The following is an 18,434-nucleotide window of genomic DNA, read 5'->3' on the forward strand; positions in this document are numbered from 1 at the left end:
TGGATGTGTGTTTGGTTGAGAGAATGATTATTTACTTATTTATTTAATTATTGTTTACGACAGGGCCTCTTGTTGCCCAGACTGGAGTGCAGTGGCACAATCACAACTCAGTGCAACCTCGACCTTCCAGGTTCAATCGATTCTCCATCCTCAGCCTCCTAAGTAGCTGGGACTATAGGCATGCACCTCCACACCCAGCTAGTTTTCTGTAGATGAGGTTTCACCATGTTATCCAGGCTGGGCTCAAGTGATTTGCTTGTTTCAGCCTCCCAAAGTGCTGGGATTACAGGCGTCAGCCACTGCACCTGGCCAAGAGAATGAATTTTCTTTTTTTTTTTTTTTTTTTTTTTTTTTTGAGACGGAGTCTCGCTCTGTCTCCCAGACTGGAGTGCAGTGGCCGGATCTCAGCTCACTGCAAGCTCCGCCTCCCGGGTTTACGCCATTCTCCTGCCTCAGCCTCCCGAGTAGCTGGGACTACAGGCGCCCGCCACCTCGCCCGGCTAATTTTTTGTATTTTTAGTAGAGACGGGGTTTCACCGTGTTCGCCAGGATGGTCTCGATCTCCTGACCTCGTGATCCGCCCATCTCGGCCTCCCAAAGTGCTGGGATTACAGGCTTGAGCCACCGCGCCCGGCTTTTTTTTTTTTTTTTTTTTTTTTTTTTTTTTTTTTTTTTGAGACGGAGTCTCGCTCTGTCGCCCAGGCTGGAGTGCAGTGGCGCAATCTCGGCTCACTGCAAGCTCCGCCTCCCGGGTTCACGCCATTCTCCTACCTCAGCCTCCCGAGTAGCTGGGACTACAGGCGCCCGCCACTGCGCCCGGCTAATTTTTTTCTATTTTTTAGTAGAGACGGGGTTTCACCATGGTCTCGATCTCCTGACCTTGTGATCCGCCCGCCTCGGCCTCCCAAAGTGCTGGGATTACAAGCGTGAGCCACCGCGCCCGGCCTTTTTTTTTTTTTTTTTTTTTTGAGACGGAGTCTCACTCTGTCACCCAGGCTGGAGTGCAGTGGCGCTGTCTCAGCTCACTGCAAGCTCCGCCTCCTGGGTTCACGCCATTTTCGTGCCTCAGCCTCCCGAATAGCTGGGACTACAGGTGCCCGCCACCATTCCTGACTAATTTTTTGTATTTTTAGTAGAGATGGGGTTTCACCGTGTTGGCCAGAATGGTCTCAATCTCCTGACCTGGTGATCTGCCCACCTCGGCCTACCAAAGTGCTGGGATTACAGGCATGAGCCACCGTGCCCAGCCTTATTTTTATTTTTGAGATGGACTCTTGCTCTGTTGCCCAGGCTGAAGTGCAGTGATGTGATCCTGGCTCACTGCAACATCTGCCTGCCGGATTCAGGCGATTCTCCTGCCTCAGCCTCCTGAGTAGCTGGGATTACAGGTGTGTGCCACCATGCCTAGCTTTTTTTGTTTTTTTTTTTGAGATGGGGTCTTACTGTGTTGCCCAGGCTGAAGTGTAAGTGGTGTGATCTCAGCTCACTGCAAGCTCCGCCTCCCGGGTTCAAGCAGTTCTCCTGCCTCAGCTTCCCTGGTAGCTGGGATTACAGGTGTCCACCACCACGCCTGGCTAATGTTTGTATTTTTAGGAGTGACGGTGTTTCACCGTGTTGGCCAGGCTGGTCTCGAACTCCTGACCTCAGATGATCTGCCCGCCTTGGCGTCCCAAAGTGTTGGGATTACAGGTGTCAGCCATCGTGCCTGGTCAGCTTTTATATTTTTATTAGAGACGGGATTTCACCATGTTGGCCAGGCTGGTCTTGAACTCCTGGCTTCAAGTGATCTGCCCACCTTGGCCTCCCAAAGTGCTGGGATTACAGGTGTGAGCCACCAGGCCTGGCCCAAGAGTGAATTTTTAAATTCTGTCCCTGCATCTATATACCTCATGGAAGGAGCAGTCGTCTGTTCAGTATTCTTTCTAGGTTTCATGTGGATTATTTGGAGAGATGTCATGATGGATTTTTTTATTTTTTTCTTAAACACATACATATTTTTTTATTCTGTAGAGCCATGGTCCTACTATGTTGACCAGGCTGGTTTCAAACTCCTGGCCTCAAATGACCCTTCCACCTTGGCCTCCCAAAGTGCCAAAGTTAGAGTCGTGAGCCACCAAGCCAGGCTAGATTTTTCAGCATGAGCAAAAGTGGTCATTTTTAGAGCTTGCTAACATTTTCTAATGTCAAGGTTGTTTTAAATAGAATCTGGCTGTATCTTTTTATTCAAATATTAATTCCTTAGGTGACTTCTTTTATTAAGCCAAATTTGTTCAAGTTCCAGCTGTACAAATTTGGGAGCATTTGTTGTTATTGTGTATGTGAAAGAGAGGCACTAAATACTAAGCATTGTGTGAGGCTGTTACTAAGAAATGTGGTTAGCTGTTTTGTTCCCCAGGTGAGCTTATAACCTGCCACGGGCAAGTTTTGTATCAGGTAGTGTACACAGGTGAGAGGCGGCATCCTTCAGGGTATATATGTTCTGTTTTCACAGGTAGAGTCATCAAGTGGTTGGGCAGGGTGGCTCACAACTGTAATTCCAGCACTATGCTGGCGCTGAGACAGGAGGATCACATGAGCCCAGCAGTTTGGGACCAGCCTGCGCAACATAGGGAGATCCCATCTCTACAAAATTTTTTTTTTTTTTTTTTAAAGAGGGAGTCTCGCTCTGTAGCCAGGCTGGAGTGCAGTATTGCAATCTTGGCTCACTGTGATCTCAGCTCACTGCAACCTCCACCTCCTGGGTTCAAGCAATTCTCCTGCCTTAGCCTCCTGGGTAGCTGGGACTACAGGCACGTGCCACCACTCCCAGTTAATTTTTCTATTTTTAGTAGAGACGGGATTTCACCATGTTGGCCAGGATGGTCTCCATCTCTTGACCTCGTGATCCACCCACCTCGGCCTCCCAAAGTGCTGGGATTACAGGTGTGAGCCACCGCACCCAGCCTACAAAAATATTTTTAAAAATTATCTGACTGGCTGGATGCGGTGGCTCACGCCTGTAATCCTAGCACTTTGGGAGGCCTACATGGGTGGATCACCTGAGGTCGGGAGTTTGAGACCAGCCTGATCAACATGGAGAAACCCCGTCTCTACAAAAATTACAAAATTAGCCAGACCTGGTGGCACTTGCCTATAATCCCAGGTACTCGGGAGGCTGGGGCAGGAGAATTGCTTGAACCTGAAAGTCAGAAGTTGCTGTGAGCGGAGATCGCACCATCGCACTCCAGCCTGGGCAACAAGAGCGAAATCATGTCTCAAAAAAAAAAAAAAAAAATTAGCCGACTGTGGTGGCAACTGCCTGAACTCCCAGCTGCTCGGGAGGCTGAGGTGGGAGAATCCCTTGAGCCCAGGAGGTTGAGGCTGCAGTGAGCCATGATGACATCACTCCAGCCTGGGCGACAGAGTATGACTCTCTACCAAAAAATTAATGAATAAATAAAGTCATCAACTGAGAAGCTATGTGGTGGCCAGCCTCAGGTCCTAGCTACTCAGGAGGTTGGGATGGGAGGATTGCCGGAGTCCAGGAATTGGAGTTTGGCCTAGGCAACATAATGAGACCCCCGTCTCTTAAAAAAAAAAAAAAAAAAGGTCATCAACTCAGCTTCCAAACACTAGTCTGTGATCTTGTCTCAAATCTAGTAGTAAGATGACATAACAACACTTTAAATCTGACTTTTCTTCCAAGCAGAAAGAAAGCAGTTGTTGGTGGCCAGGCATGGTGGCTCATGCCTGTAATCCCAGCACTTTGGGAGGTGGGTTGGTCACCTGAGGTCAGGAGTTTGAGACCAGCCTGGACAACATGGCCAAAGCTTATCTCTACTAAAAATAGAAAAAATTAGTCAGGCATGGTGGCGGGTTCCTGTAATCCCAGCTACTCAGGAGGCTGAGGCAGGAGAATCACTTGAACGCAGGAGGCAGAGGTTGCAGTGAGCCGAGATCGCACCACTGCACTCCAGCCTGGGCAACAAGAGCCAGACTCCCTGTCAAAAAAAAAAAAAAGCAGTTGTTGGACAGTGGGTTGGCCATTTTTGGAACGACTTGGAGGCTTTATTCTGGGTTGTTCTAAAAAGGACAGGACATTTACTGGTCATATCTGGTAAAATAAATGGTCTATTAAATGAACTCTAATTATTGTTAATCATTGATGCCCTTTGGATAATGTCGAAAGTCATCAGACTGGGGATGGTGGTTTATGCCTGTAATCCCAGCATTTTGGTAGGACGAAGCCGGCGGATCACTTGAGGTCAGGAGTTTGAGACCAGCTTGGCCAACATGGTGAAACTTCTTACCTACTAAAAATATAAAAATTAGCGAGCTGTGGTGGTGTGTGCCTGTAGTCCTGGCTACTTGAGAGGCTAAAGCAGAAGAATCGCTTGAACCTGGGAGACGGAGTTTGCAGTGAACCGAGATCACACCACCGCACTCCAGCCTGGGCGACAGAGCGAGACTCTGACTCAAAAAAAATAAAAAACAAAGCCATCAATCTTGTAATTAAACATGATTTGTCTTTATCCACATGCAGTTTTGTGCGTTACTGTTTCTGTACTAACTCCAGTCCGTGTTCTCTGCCCACAATGTTAAAGTCACAGCTGCCATAGGTCACTACCAGCCTCAGCCTTCTGGCATTGGAAGGAGTGGTGAGAGAGAGGCTGGACTGGGCCAGGGCAACCCCTTACTCCCAAATAAAAAGAGGGTGGAGTACAGGTTCAGTAATAAGCCAGCTCTAGTGTTTTCTCAAGTCTGACTGAAGAAACACAATAGTGGTCTCCTGACCCCTACTGCTTCCAGTGTGCTTTTTATATTCCCAGGGTATTGGGTATGCCAAACACACGGATTTATTTCCTATTTCTAATTTTAAGTATCCTGACCATTCCTATTTGTTCTCGTCTCTGATCATCCTTTACCTGGCCTCCTACTTGGATGTGTTCAACACCTCTGGCTGTATTTTGTGCTCATTAACTTCAAGTAGTCTCCCAGGCTTCCTAGAGTTGTTTCTCTCTCTCTCTCTCTTTTTTTTTTTTTTCCAGATGGAGTCTTGCTCTGTTGCCCAGGCTGGAGTGTAGTGGCACGATCTTGGCTCACTACAACCTCAGCCTCCCAGGTTCAAGCAATTCTCATGCCTCAGCCTCTGGAGTAGCTGGGATTATAGGTGTGCGCCACCATGACCAGCTAATTTTTGCATTTTTAGTAGAAACAAGGTTTTACCATGTTGGCCAGGCGGGTCTCAAACTCCTGGCCTCAGGTGATCCACCCGCCTCGGCCTCCCAAAGTGGTGGGATTACAACAGGCGTGAGCCAGCGGCCCGGCCTAGAGTTGTTTCTCATGCAAACCCAATGAGTTCTTTGTTTAACATTTGCAGTGGCTCCCTATTGCTCTTAGGATAAAATCCAGACTCCTTAGCATAACTCTAAGGCCCTTCTTATTCCTAGGCCCCATTAATCATTATCATCTCTAACCACCACTGCCATCACATACAGAATCTCTAGTTTAGAGGCATAAATCTGTATGGATTCAAATCCCTCTTAGCCTATTTCTTTCTCTCTCTTTTTTTTTTTCCATGTCATAAGTCTATTTACAAACATATCTAGTGTGCCTTATAAGTTCAAGTCTTTGATCCATTTATTTATTTATTTTTAATAGAGACAGGGTCTCTGTGTTGCCCAGGCTGGTTTCGAACTCCTGGGCTCAAGCGATCCTCACACCTCAGGTTCCCAAAGTGCTGGGATTACAGGTGAGAGCCACTGTGCCCGGGCTTATTTTTATTTATTTATTTATTTATTTATTTATTTATTTATTTATTATTTTTTCTGAGATGGAGTTTTGCTCTTGTAGCCCAGGCTGGAGTGTAGTGGCGTGATCTTGGCTCACTGCAACCTCTGCCTCCCAGGTTCAAGCGATTCTCCTGCCTCAGCCTCCTGACTAGCTGGGATTACAGGCATGTGCCCCCACGCCTGGCTAATTTTGTATTTTTAGTATAGGAGACGGAGTTTCTCCATGTTGGTCAGGCTGGTCTCTAACTCCTGACCTCAGGTGATCCGCCCGCCTTGGCCTCCCTAAGTGCTGGTATTACAGGTGTGAGCCACCACGCCCGGCCCGGCTTATTCACTTTTTAAAGAGATTTCACCTATTAAAACACTATTGCAGTCCGGGCCTGGTGGTGCATGCCTGTAGTCTCAGTTACTTGGGAGGCTGAGGCAGGAGAATCACTTGAACCCAAGACGCAGAGGTTGCAGTGAGCCAAGATTGCACCATTGCACACCAGTCTGGACAACAAGAGTGAAACTCCATCTCAAAAAAAAAACAAACAGAAAACCTACCGGGCATGGTGGCTCACGCCTGTGATCCCAGCACTTTGGGAGGCCGAGGCAGGTGGATCACGAGGTCAGGAGATCGAGACCATCTGGCTAACACGGTGAAACCCAGTCTCTACTAAAAATATAAAAAAATTAGCTGGGCATGGTGGCGGGCGCCTGTAGTCCTAGCTACTTGGGAGGCCGAGGCAGGAGAATGGCATGAACCCGGGAGGTGGAGCTTGCAGTGAGCCAGGATGGCGTCACTGTACTCCAGCCTGGGAGACAGAGTGAAACTCCATCTCAAAAAAACCAAAAAACCCGCTCTTCCTATCTGTTAAATGGATGAACTAAAACATCTTTGTTTCTTAAGCAGTTGTTGTCTTGCTGTTAAAAAAGGTGCTGCAAATCCAGATCCAAAGTACAAAGTCATCCTAGTTAGTAACCGCCACTTGTTTTTCACTGAATATGGCAAGTGCTTTCCTGGGCAGCTCAGCAAGTTTCTGCAGCTTAACAACTGATGCCTAGAAATTCTTCCCCGACCTTCTTAGATTGAGTTGTCATTGGTTCTCAGAAGGGGACACTTACTTCCCAAGGGACATTTGGCAATGCCTGGAGACATAGGGGGAGTTCTCTACTGGCACCTAGTGGGTGGAGACCTCCTGAGTTTCCGGTGAATGTGTGGAGTAGGGCTTGAACGTCTGTATTTTCATCAATGTAATGATGCTGTTGATCCAGGGACCACAGTCTTGAGAACCGCTCCTTAAGCGGTACCCAAGGCTGCAAGATAGAGGGAAAAGAATGTGGAGAGTTGTTAAGCTTTAGGTGTGACAGAAGAATATGAAAATACCTAGCATATGGTAAGTGCTCATGAATCCCTTTTTATTCATCTCCCAGTCAGGAGTATTATTCCTTCAGTGGTATGCTGAGACCACTCCAGTAGTATAGGCAGGAGAATCAGCCTCATCCAATACTCTGACATTGTTTAATATTAATTGAATACTGTGGTTTCTTTAGCCATTATTGAAGTACATTGAGTTTGGTCTGCATTGGGCTTGGCCAGGAACAGCCCTAAAGCTGTAGTCTGTGTATTAGTCTGTTCTCATGCAGCTAATAAAGACATACTTAAGACTGGGTAAATTTTAAAGGAAAGAGGTTTAATTAACTCACAGTTCAGCATGGCGGGGGAAGCCTCAGCGATCATGGTGGAGGGAGAAGCAAACACATCCTTCTTAACATGGCAGCAGGAAGAATGAGCAAAAGGGTGAAAAGCCCCTTATAAAACTATCAGATCTCGTGAGAACTTACTATCGCGAGAACAGCATGGAGGTAACCACCCCTGTGATTCAATTACCTCCCATCAGGTCCCTCCCATGACACATGGGGATTATGGGAACTAAAATTCTAGATGAGATCTGGGTGGGGACACAGCCAAACCCTACCAGGTTGTTTGTTCCTTCACAGATATAGACCAGTGGGTCATGTACTCACAGTTTTCTTTTGTTGAGAACATTCCCAGAGTGATTTTCTTTCTTTTTTTTTTTTTCCTTTTTAGGAACAAAACATTACCCTTTCATTTGTACTGCCTCCTTCCACACGAATGCCCCTTTGGCCAAAGAAGATTATTACCAGATATTAGGAGTGCCTCGAAATGCCAGCCAGAAAGAGATCAAGAAAGCCTATTATCAGGTCTGTATGGAAGTCAGATTTTGGTGACCAAATTGTAGAAGGAATGTTTTTGATCCCATCTGATCCTGAATCAATACGGCATATATGCCCATGTGGATAGGTCTTGTGAGCTGATGTATAGTAGGGTTTGATAAAGTTGGACTTTGCTAGACTGTTTTTCGGTGCACAATGCCGTAGAGGTTAGTGCTTCAGAAAAAAGAGAAAAAAACAGAGATTTTTAAAAGTTTTTTTTTCCAGAGCTGTTTTCATAATTAAATTTAATCTGTACTTTCTGAATCAGCAAGTATGCTAGTCTAAGTTTTAGGTAGTCACTTTTTTGCATCCAGATAAAAGTTTATAGGTTTAGAATTACTTCCTTTCTTTTTTTTTTTTTTTTTTTTTTTTTTTCCGAGATGGAGTCTCACTGCAGCCCAGGCTGCAGTGCAGTGTCGCGCGCGACCTTGGCTCACTGCAATCTCCGCCTCCCAAGTAGCTGGGACACAGGCGCATGCCACCACACCCTAATTTTTTTTTTTTTTTTTTGAGACGGAGTCTCGCTCTGTCGCCCGGGCTAAAGTGCAGTGGCCCCATCTCAGCTCACTGCAAGCTCCGCCTCCCAGGTTTACGCCATTCTCCTGCCTCAGCCTCCCGAGTAGCTGGGACTACGGGCGCCCACCACCTCGCCCGGCTAGTTTATTTTTTTTTGTATTTTTTAGTAGAGATGGGGTTTCACTGTGTTAGCCAGGATGGTCTCGATCTCCTGACCTAGTGATCCGCCCGTCTCAGCCTCCCAAAGTGCTGGGATTACAGGCCTGAGCCACCGCGCCTGGCCCGGCTAATTTTTTTTGTATTTTTAGTAGAGATGGGGTTTCGCTTTGTTGGTCAGGCTGGTCTCAAACTCCTGACCTCAGGTGATCCACCAGCCTCGGCCTCCCAAAGTGCTGGGATTACAGGCGTGAGCCACCGCTTCTGGCCCTTTCTTAACCTGGAAAATGTGAAATTCCCATTGTTGTATGCTGGGGTGTATTAGGGTAGTTAGGGTAGCTGAGTAAAGTTGTATACGAGATGTCTACACCACTGGTTCCTAGACCCTTGGTTTGCTCTGACCAATAAAATAAAATCAATATTGGAGGCACCACTCTAGGATTGACAGCTTTTTATAAGTGCACACTTCACTGGAGTTGTGCAACTGCCACCACAGTCAACTTTAGTACATTTTCATTCCCTCAAAAAGAAACCCTGTATTCATTAGCACCCCCCTTCTACTGTCCTTTCTCCCCGGTCCCTGGCAGCTGCTAACCTGCATTCTGCCTATTCTGAATATTCACTTACAGGGAATCATAGGATATGTATCCTTTTGTGTGTCTGGCTTCTTTCATTCACATAATGTTTCAAGGCTCGTCTGTCTTGTAGCTTGTGTCAATACTTCATCCCTTTTCGTGCTCAAATAATCTGTTGCATGGATTGATCACATTTTGTTTCTTCATCGTTTGATGGACATTTGGATATTTTCCACTTTCTGCTGTCATGAACAGTGCTGCTATATAGACATTCATATGTAAGTTTTTGTGTAGACATGTTTTCAGTTCTCTTGGATATTTAGGAGTATAGTTGCTGAGTCATATGGTAACTGGATGTTTAACCTTTTGAGAAGCTGCCAGCCTTTTTCAAAGCAGCTGCACCATTTTACATTCCCACCAGCAACATAAGAGGGCCATGATTTCTCCACATCCCAGTGAACACTTATTATCATCTGTCTTTTTAATTACTACCCTAGTGAATATGAAATGCTATCTCGTTAGAGTTTCCATTTGCTTTTTCCCTGGTGACTAATGATTGAGCATCTTTTCTTGTGCATGTTGGCCATTAGTATGTCTTTGGAGAAATGTGTGTTTGGATCCATTGCCCGCTTTTAATTGGGTTGTCTTTTTTTTTAATTGGGTTGTAATGGAATGAACAGAGGCATGGGGACAGGAAGCAGAGGTCGTGGCCTGTGAATAGCTGGTGGCCTGTCTCTTCCCGAGCTCAAGAGTCAGGTGCCTGATCCAGGAGTGGGAAAAGATTAAAAAGATGGAGGCTGGGTTGAACTCACATGACAGTTGATTTGAGGCCCTTAGCAAGTCCTAGAGACATAATTTATGAGAAAGACCTAATTTAGAGAACCATTCAAGTTTTTAGGCGTGGAAGTAAAAAGATCAGGTAAAGCTGTAGCAATTACTGTATTTTATGTACTTACAAAAATAATTGAAACAGCAGAAATGTCTATTTATTCAGTCATTTTCTTCCCTTTTTAAAAATTCTTCCTTTTTTCAGACAGAGTCTCGCTCTCTTGCTCAGGCTGGAGTGTAGTGGTGCAATCTTGGCTCACTGCAGCCTCTGCCTCCAGGGCTCAAGCGATTCTCCTGCCTCAGCCTCCCGAGTACCTGTGTTTATAGGCGTGTGCGACCACACCTGGCTAATTTTTGTATTTTTAGTAGAGATAGGGTTTCACCATGTTGGCCAGGCTGGTCTCAAACTCCTGACCGCTGGTGATCCACCCAGTTCAGCATCCCAAAGTGCTGGGATTACAGGCATGAGCCACTGCACCCGGCCCCCTTTTTAAAATTTTGTTTTTCTTTTTTGTTCATTTACCTATTCTAAGCCATGCTGGGTGCTAAGGGCAAACATACATCAGAATCAGTTCCTGCCCTCAAGTTGAGAGATGGGTACATTAAAACAGATCATTATTATTATAATTTTGTGGGGTAGAGGGACGGTCTTACTCTGTCACCTAGGCTGGAGTGCAGTGGTTCAATCTCTGCTCACTGCAACCTCCACCTCCCAGGTTCAAGTGATTCTCGTGTTTCAGCCTCCTGAGTAGCTGGGACCACAGGCATGTGCCACCATGCCTGACTCATTTTTTGTATTTTTGGTGGAGAGGGGTTTCGCCATGTTGCCCAGGCTGGTCTTGAACTCCTGAGCTTAAGTGATCTGCCTGCCTTCGCTTCCCAAAGTGTTGGGATTACAGGCGTGAGCCACTGCACCCGGCCGAGAGACAACTTTGATAAAGGAAACATAATTATGACTGGTATCTGGGGTTCTGTTGTATCTGGTATTTGGGGTTCATGTTGTATCTGAAATAATTTCTCATGTTTTTCCCTTAGCTTGCCAAGAAGTATCACCCCGACACAAATCAGGATGATCCCAAAGCCAAGGAGAAGTTCTCCCAGCTGGCAGAAGCCTATGAGGTAACACGACTTTGGTGCATGTGGCCACTGCTGTTACAGCTGTGTGTATGAATCAAAGGTTGGGTTGCTGCCTGGGACAGCCTGGTGTGTCATACAGTCCAGTGTGAAGGCCATGTCCCTGCACCAAGTCATCTTGTTAAAAAAAAAAAGAGATTCCAGGCCAAGCATGGTGGCTCACTCCTGTAGTCCTAGCACTTTGGGAGGCTGTTAGGAGGATCACTTGATCTCAGGAGTTGGCTTGACCCTAGGAGTTTGAGACCAGCTTGGGCAATGGAGTGAGACCCCGTCTCTCCAAAAAAAAAAAAAAAAAAAAAAAAAAATCACCAGGCGTGGTGGTGGCGCACCTGTAAACCCAGCTACTTGGGAGGCTGAGTCAGGTTCATCACTTCAGGGGCTCAAGGCTGCAGTGACCCATGATGCCATGATTGTACCGTAGCACTATGGTCTGGGCAACAGAACAAGACCTTCTCTAAAAAAAAAAAAAAAAAAAAATTCTAAGACTAACTTGGAATCTCAATGAAGAATGGGATCCAGGCCGGGCGTGGTGGCTCATGCCTCTAATCCCAGCACTTTGGGAGGCCGAGGCAAGTGGATCACAAGGTCAGGAGATCGAGACCATCCCGGCTAACACAATGAAACCCTATCTCTACTAAAAACACAAAAAAATTAGCCCAGCTGCTGGGGAGGCTGAGGCAGGAGAATGGTGTGAACCCAGGAGTTAGAGCTTGCAGTGAGCCGAGATCGCGCCATTGCACTCCAGCCTGGGTGACAGAGCAAGACTCCCTCTCAAAAAAAAAAAAAAAGTGTCCAGCAATCTGTACTAATAAAGTTCCCCAGGTAATTTAGGCTTGTAGCTGGATTTGGGAACTCACAGTTGGATTAATTAATTCAGCCCTTATTCAATAACAACCCCTTCCTCCACCTCAGGGCATCACTGCTTTTTGGGGATAGCGGTTATTGTAAAAGTAGAAGCCCATTGTTGTCCTATAAGAATTTACGATGTAATCAGAGGACAAATCTCTGAAAACAGCTATTGACCATTTCCATAGTTTTCTGCAAGTAGACCTGTTGTTCTCCAGATGTTTTGACCATCTTTTTTTTTTTTTTTTTTTTTGGTTAAGAGACAGGGTCCCTCTATGTTGCTAATCCTGGTCTTGAACTCCTGGGCTCAAGAGATCCTCCTGCCTGGGCCTCTCAAAATGCTGGGATTCTAGGTGCAAGGCACCACACCTGGCCAACTTTGGCCATCTAATGGGGTTCAGGATATATAGGAGCTTGTATATCTACAGGAGGGGACAGCCACGTACAAGAACAGCCTCAATTCAGTAAATCTTTTTTGAGTAAATGTCTGTCAACTAGATCTAATGAAAGGTTTATTTACTAGGGTAATTTTAAAATAATATGTTTTTATTAAGTAACTCAAACTGATAACATAACTGAAGAGTCTTGGAACCTACTTCTATGGAAGGTAAGATTAAATTTATTTATTTGTTTATTTATTTTTGAGACGGAGTCTCGCTCTGTCGCCCAGGCTGGAGTGCAGTGGCGTGATCTCCGCTCACTGCAAGCTCTGCCTCCGGGTTCATGCCATTCTCCTGCCCCAGCCTCCTGAGTAGCTGGGACTACAGGCGCCCACCACCATGCCCGGCTAATTTTTTTTTGTATTTTTAGTAGAGACGGAGTTTCACCGTGATAGCCAGGATGGTCTGGATCTCCTGACCTTGTGATCCGCCCGCCTCAGCCTCCCAAAGTGCTGGGATTACAGGCATGAGCCACCGCTCCCGGCCTATTTATTTATTTTTAAGAGTTGAAGTCTCAGCCAGGCTTGGTGGCTCACGTCTATAATCCCTATAATCCCAGCACTTTGGGAGGCCAAGGCAGGCAGATCACGAGGTCAGGAGTTCAAGACCAGCCTGGCCAAGAGACCAGTTTGGCCAGTATGGTGAAACCCCGTCTGTACTAAAAATACAAATATTAGCCAGGTGTGGTGGTGGGCGCCTGTAATCCCAGCTATTCGGGAAACTGAGGCTGGAGAATTGCTTGAACCCAGGAGGCATTGGTGAGCCGAAGATTACACCATTGCACTCCAGCTTGGGCAACAGAGCGAGACTCCCAATCAAAATAAATAAATAAATAAAAGAGTTGAGGTCTCACTCTGTTGCCTAGGCTGGAGTGTAGTGGCGAGATCACGGCTCTCTGCAGCCTCAAACTCGGGCTCAAGCAGTCTTCCTGCCTCAACCTCAACTTCCTGAATAGCTGGGACTACAGGTTCCCCACTGCACCCAGCAGATTCAGTTTTTAATGGGGTAGGAGGGATGTTATTCTTGTGAATGTGTTTTTCCACATGGATAGTTGATTTGATGTTTCTGCCGGGGGATGAGTTTTGGAGAGTCCTAATCCACCATTTTGCTGACTTCCGTCTCTAAGGGGGATGTTATTAAAAGGACTGAGCCTCAGAACCTAAGAGCAGCAATTCCTCGGGAAGGGCTGGAACCAGGAGATAAAAGCCACCAGGAAGTCATGGACTCCTACCTGTCTCTTCCTCTGCCAACCTTCTTCCTTTGCATCTTAACTGGGTGCCCTAAAAATTACCCTAGGCACCAAGCTGTCCTCCACCTGTTTTCTTAGTCCGCCTCCATTCTAGGTGGAAGTGTCTTTTCCTTTGGAGGACGTATACTCTATTCTGTTTGGCCTTAAGGACCGTGCCTTTTTTTGTTTTTTGAGACAGGGTCTCACTTTGTTGCCCAGGCTGGAGTGCAATGGTGCAGTCAGGGCTCACTGCAGCCTCAACCTCAACCTCTGTGCTCAAGCAATTTTCCCACCTCAGTCTCCCAAGTAGCTGGAACTGTAGGCATGCACCACCATTCTTGGCTAATGTTTTTGTATTTTTTTGTGTGATGGGTTTCACCATGTTGCCCAGGCTGGTCTTGAACTCATGAACTCAAGCAGTCCACCTGCCTTGGCCTCCCAAAGTCCTGGGATTACAGGTGTGAGCCACTATACTCAGCCTAGGGCAGTGTCTTTTTTTTTTTTTTTTTTTTTTTTTTTTTTGAGACGGAGTCTCGCTCTGTCGCCCGGTCTGGAGTGCAGTGGCTGGATCTCAGCTCACTGCAAGCTCCGCCTCCCGGGTTTACGCCATTCTCCTGCCTCAGCCTCCCGAGTAGCTGGGACTACAGGCGACCACCACCACGCCCGGCTAGTTTTTTGTGTTTTTAGTAGAGACGGGGTTTCACCGTGTTAGCCAGGATGGTCTCGATCTCCTGACCTCGTGATCCGCCCGTCTCGGCCTCCCAAAGTGCTGGGATTACAGGCTTGAGCCACCGCGCCCGGCCGGCAGTGTCTTTTTAATTAAAGAAAAAAAAGTAAGACAAACACATAAAAAAAGATACAAAGTGAGGGCCAGGCATGGTGGCTCACGCCTGTAATCCCAGCAGTTTGGGAGGCTGAGGCGGGCGAATCACGAGGCTAAGAGATCGAGACTATCCTGGCAAACATGGTGAAACCCTGTCTCTACTAAAAATACAAAAAAATTAGCTGGACATGGTGGCGTGTGCCTTTAGTCCCAGCTACTCGGGAGGCTGAGGCAGGACCATCACTTGAACCCGGGAGGCAGAGGTTGCAGTGAGCCGAGATTGCGCTGCTGCACTCCAGCCTAGTGACAGAGCAAGACTCTGTCTCAAAGAAAAAAAAAGATACAAAGTGAATACTACATTTTTTTTCGCCCTTCCCTAATCCCCGTTTTTGAGGTAGTTAGTCCTTATTAACAGTTTGTGAGCCAGGCCCAGTGACTCATGCCTGTAATCCCAGCATTTTGGGAGGTCGAAGTGGGAGGATTGCTTGAGACCAGGAGTTTAAAGCAGCCTGGGCAACATAGCAAGACCCTGTCTCTCCAAAAATTAAAAAATTTGCCAGGCATTGTGGTGTGCGCCTGTAGACCCAGCTACTCGGGAGGCTGAGGCGGGAGGATTGCTTCAACCTGGGAGGTTGAGGCTGCAGTGAGCTAGGATTGCACCACTGCTGTTGTCATTTTGTTACTTCTACTTGTTACTCCAGTTGTTCTGGCTTCCAGAAGACCTGTCGATGAAGGTAAGGGTAGGAAGCATAAATTCTTTACAAGGTAATGTCTCCTGAGGAGAGAGGTGAAGTGTGAATCTGTGAAGAGTCCAGGGCGCCTGTGAGGTCGAGCAACAATCAACACAAACATTTCCCCAGCACGCACGACCCCTGGGAGAGTTCGTGAGACTTTTGGAAGCACTTCACGCCCTATACTTAGCATTCAGTTTGGTCATCTCGTCCCTATTCTAGGTGCTAAAGTCGCAGGCCCACCCCAACCTCATAGGATGTGTTTGCACACAGGGCCACTTAGTAAATGTTATGGCTGCCTTATTTGCTGTGAACTCTTGTCTGTATTTCTGGGCCTTGGTAGACCCAGGATGCCCAGTGGCTCTGCCTTTCACTATAGGTTTTGAGTGATGAGGTGAAGAGGAAGCAGTACGATGCCTATGGCTCTGCAGGCTTCGATTCTGGGGCCAGCGGCTCCCAGCATAGCTACTGGAAGGGAGGCCCTACTGTGGACCCCGAGGAGCTGTTCAGGAAGATCTTCGGGGAGTTCTCATCCTCTTCGTTTGGAGATTTCCAGACTGTGTTTGATCAGCCTCAGGAAGTAAGTTCCTCGCTTTGAAGAATTAATCAGATTTTAGACTAAGTATGGGTCAAACAAATTGTTTTATCAGTTTCTGTTTCTCAGAAAGGCAAGGCAGCTTAAATGGAGTGATCTGGAGGCAGCCATTTTAGTAGAAAATAATTTCAGTATTTGAAAAATCGCATGGGTAGTAATGAGTACATCCATTCTGATGGTATTCTTCACAGCTGCAGAGTCAGGCAGCACCAAAGGCTTTCAGAGCCCACGCTGAGGGTGCGAGTGTTGTCTCTCATCTGTACAGTGTTCCAGGAGAGCTCTGTCTGTTGGGAAGGCACTGCTGATCCTCTCTCACGTCTTTATAAAACACTGTCAGAGTGGAAGAGAGAGGGGATATATTTATGATCTAAGTTATGACTGTGGATCATTCAGGCTCTTTTTAAGTGTCATGTATGAGTATTTATCTGTGAACATTTTTAGTTTATTGAAAGTACGTTTTCATTTAAGTCACATTATCTCTTAAAAATCCCAAAGACTAGGACAGAATTGGTTCAGTGAGTCCTACCTATGCTTACCTGGCAGAGTGCAAGTAAGTACAGTGGTGAAAGAGTGACTGAAAATGTGGGCCAGTGCCCTCCTTTCCCTATAGAGCCAAGCATCAGTTTTGGTTGTTGCAAACAAAAGTTGATAGGCTGTCCCTTGGTTTCTTTAGTACATCATGGAGTTGACATTCAATCAGGCTGCAAAGGGGGTCAACAAGGAGTTCACCGTGAACATCATGGACACCTGTGAGCGCTGCAATGGCAAGGGGAACGAGCCTGGCACCAAGGTGCAGCATTGCCACTACTGCGGTGGCTCCGGCATGGTAAGGGTCTGCCCAAGACTCCACCTCCCACGGCTTGCGCCACTGACCGTGAGAAGAGCTGATTGTGACACTGCTCCCAGAGAACTTATGCTAGGAGTGGAGGGAGTTGGTGAACTCAGCCTGTCTGTCTTTCCCCGTGACCCTGAGGAGACGAGCCTGTGCTCCTCCTTCCCTCGCATGGCAGGCTCAGCAACCAGAGCACAGCAGCTCTGGGGGTGGGGCGGGGGATTGCATCCCGTTGTCACTTTCTTCCTTATTTTTCTAACAATTGCTTTTGTAATTCAAGGGGGAATAATCTTTTTTAAATGTACTGCTCAGCTCCCAGGAGTCTTCAGGTACTTCTGTAAGAGGCGGTATTGCATTTTTGTGTCATATGGTCAAGTTGATGATCTGGAGTGCAGAAGTTTGTGTGTTCTAGAAAATCAGATGAACAGACTCTGAGGCCCTGCACCTGGGTTCCTAGGCAGTGTGTTTGAGTGCACATGCACATAAAAAACAAGCCTTAAAGAGACATTTTTCTTATGCACATTGTGGTCCCAGAACCACCCATCAGTTTACCTACGTAGTTAGGTTACCATTTTTCTTGTTTTTATCAGGAAACCATCAACACAGGCCCTTTTGTGATGCGTTCCACATGTAGGAGATGTGGTGGCCGCGGCTCCATCATCATAACGCCCTGTGTGGTCTGCAGGGGAGTAGGACAAGCCAAGCAGAAAAAGCGAGTGATGGTCCCTGTGCCTGCAGGTGGGTGTTTGGGCCCGCCATGTCCAGGAGCTTGGAGAGGGCGGAAAGGGCTGAGGCCACCACACTCTGTGTGAGTGGGCTCTTGGTAGAAGTTGTGGTTGAGGTCCTGGAGCCCCAGGCTGGAGGAGGAACTAGAGTCTCCTTGAATCTTTCTATTTGTACCAGTTATCCTTAGAATCTACACTTTGCACGTCACACTGGGGAGAAGAGACCTGATGTGCCTGCTCTGCTTCTTCCTGGTGAGGGGGCAGCTTCCAACCCCTGGGCTCCTCTCCTCTCTCCTCTGTCTTAGTCACCGAAGCCATCATTGTCCCCACTGCCACCCTATATACATCAGCCCCACAGATCCACCCCCCACTCCACGTCTACTGTTGCCTTGCCTGAAACTCACTTTCTGCTTTCTTTTTTGGGTTAACTTTGTTCATCTTGGAGATCCCAGCTTGAGTATCCCTTCCCTAGCAAGCCTCAAGCCCTCCTCCTTGTTCTTTAGATGTCCCTTTCTCTAGAGTTGTGAGCATTTGCTTTGAAGAACATTTCTGTGTTTGTAGTTGTGCATTAGTGCTATTGTTTGGTTAACACCTATCACCCCAATGAGACGATGAACTCCCTGAGGTGCTACATAGACCAGGCCTGAGGCAGGTGCTGAGTCATCAGGTGTCTTGTGTTGCATCTCTGGAAGGTTACCCTTGTGCCTCTTACATAATGGCATTGTTCCTCTTAATAAGAAACAGGAGTGGGGAAGAAGCTGTGGGTTACAAGTGGATCTTGGGTGGAAAGTGCTGTGGGCGGTCTCACAATAACTGCTCCCTTTCTTTTTTGTTTCTTTTTTTCTTTTTTCTTTTTTTTAACATGGTGTCTCGCTCTGTTGCCAGGCTGGAGTGCAGTGGAGTAATCTCGGCTCACTGCAACCTCCACCTCCTGGGTTCAAGCGATTCTCTTCCCTCAGCCTCCCAAGTAGTTGGGACTACAGGCGCATACCGACACGCCCAGCTAGTTTTTGT

At 47.0% G+C, this 18,434-nt stretch overlaps 1 protein-coding gene across 6 annotated transcripts in view; it reads left to right on the plus strand.

The window, feature by feature from the left end:
- DNAJA3 (DnaJ heat shock protein family (Hsp40) member A3) overlaps positions 1 to 18,434 on the plus strand; it is a 52,005-nt gene that overhangs the window by 1,802 nt on the left and 31,769 nt on the right. For 5 of the 6 annotated variants that reach the window (XM_037989898.2, XM_073015131.1, XM_037989897.2 and 2 more), the window contains exons 2-6: positions 7,846 to 7,979; positions 11,102 to 11,185; positions 15,648 to 15,848; positions 16,537 to 16,689; positions 17,286 to 17,433. In XM_037989898.2, coding sequence (XP_037845826.1) covers positions 7,846 to 7,979; positions 11,102 to 11,185; positions 15,648 to 15,848; positions 16,537 to 16,689; positions 17,286 to 17,433 — 720 coding nt within the window. The remainder of the gene's footprint in view (positions 1 to 7,845; positions 7,980 to 11,101; positions 11,186 to 15,647; positions 15,849 to 16,536; positions 16,690 to 17,285; positions 17,434 to 18,434) is intronic. The other variant, XM_037989900.2, reaches the window with a different exon arrangement.

This window comes from Chlorocebus sabaeus, chromosome 5 (assembly GCF_047675955.1).
Source record: "Chlorocebus sabaeus isolate Y175 chromosome 5, mChlSab1.0.hap1, whole genome shotgun sequence".
NCBI lineage: Eukaryota > Metazoa > Chordata > Mammalia > Primates > Cercopithecidae > Chlorocebus > Chlorocebus sabaeus.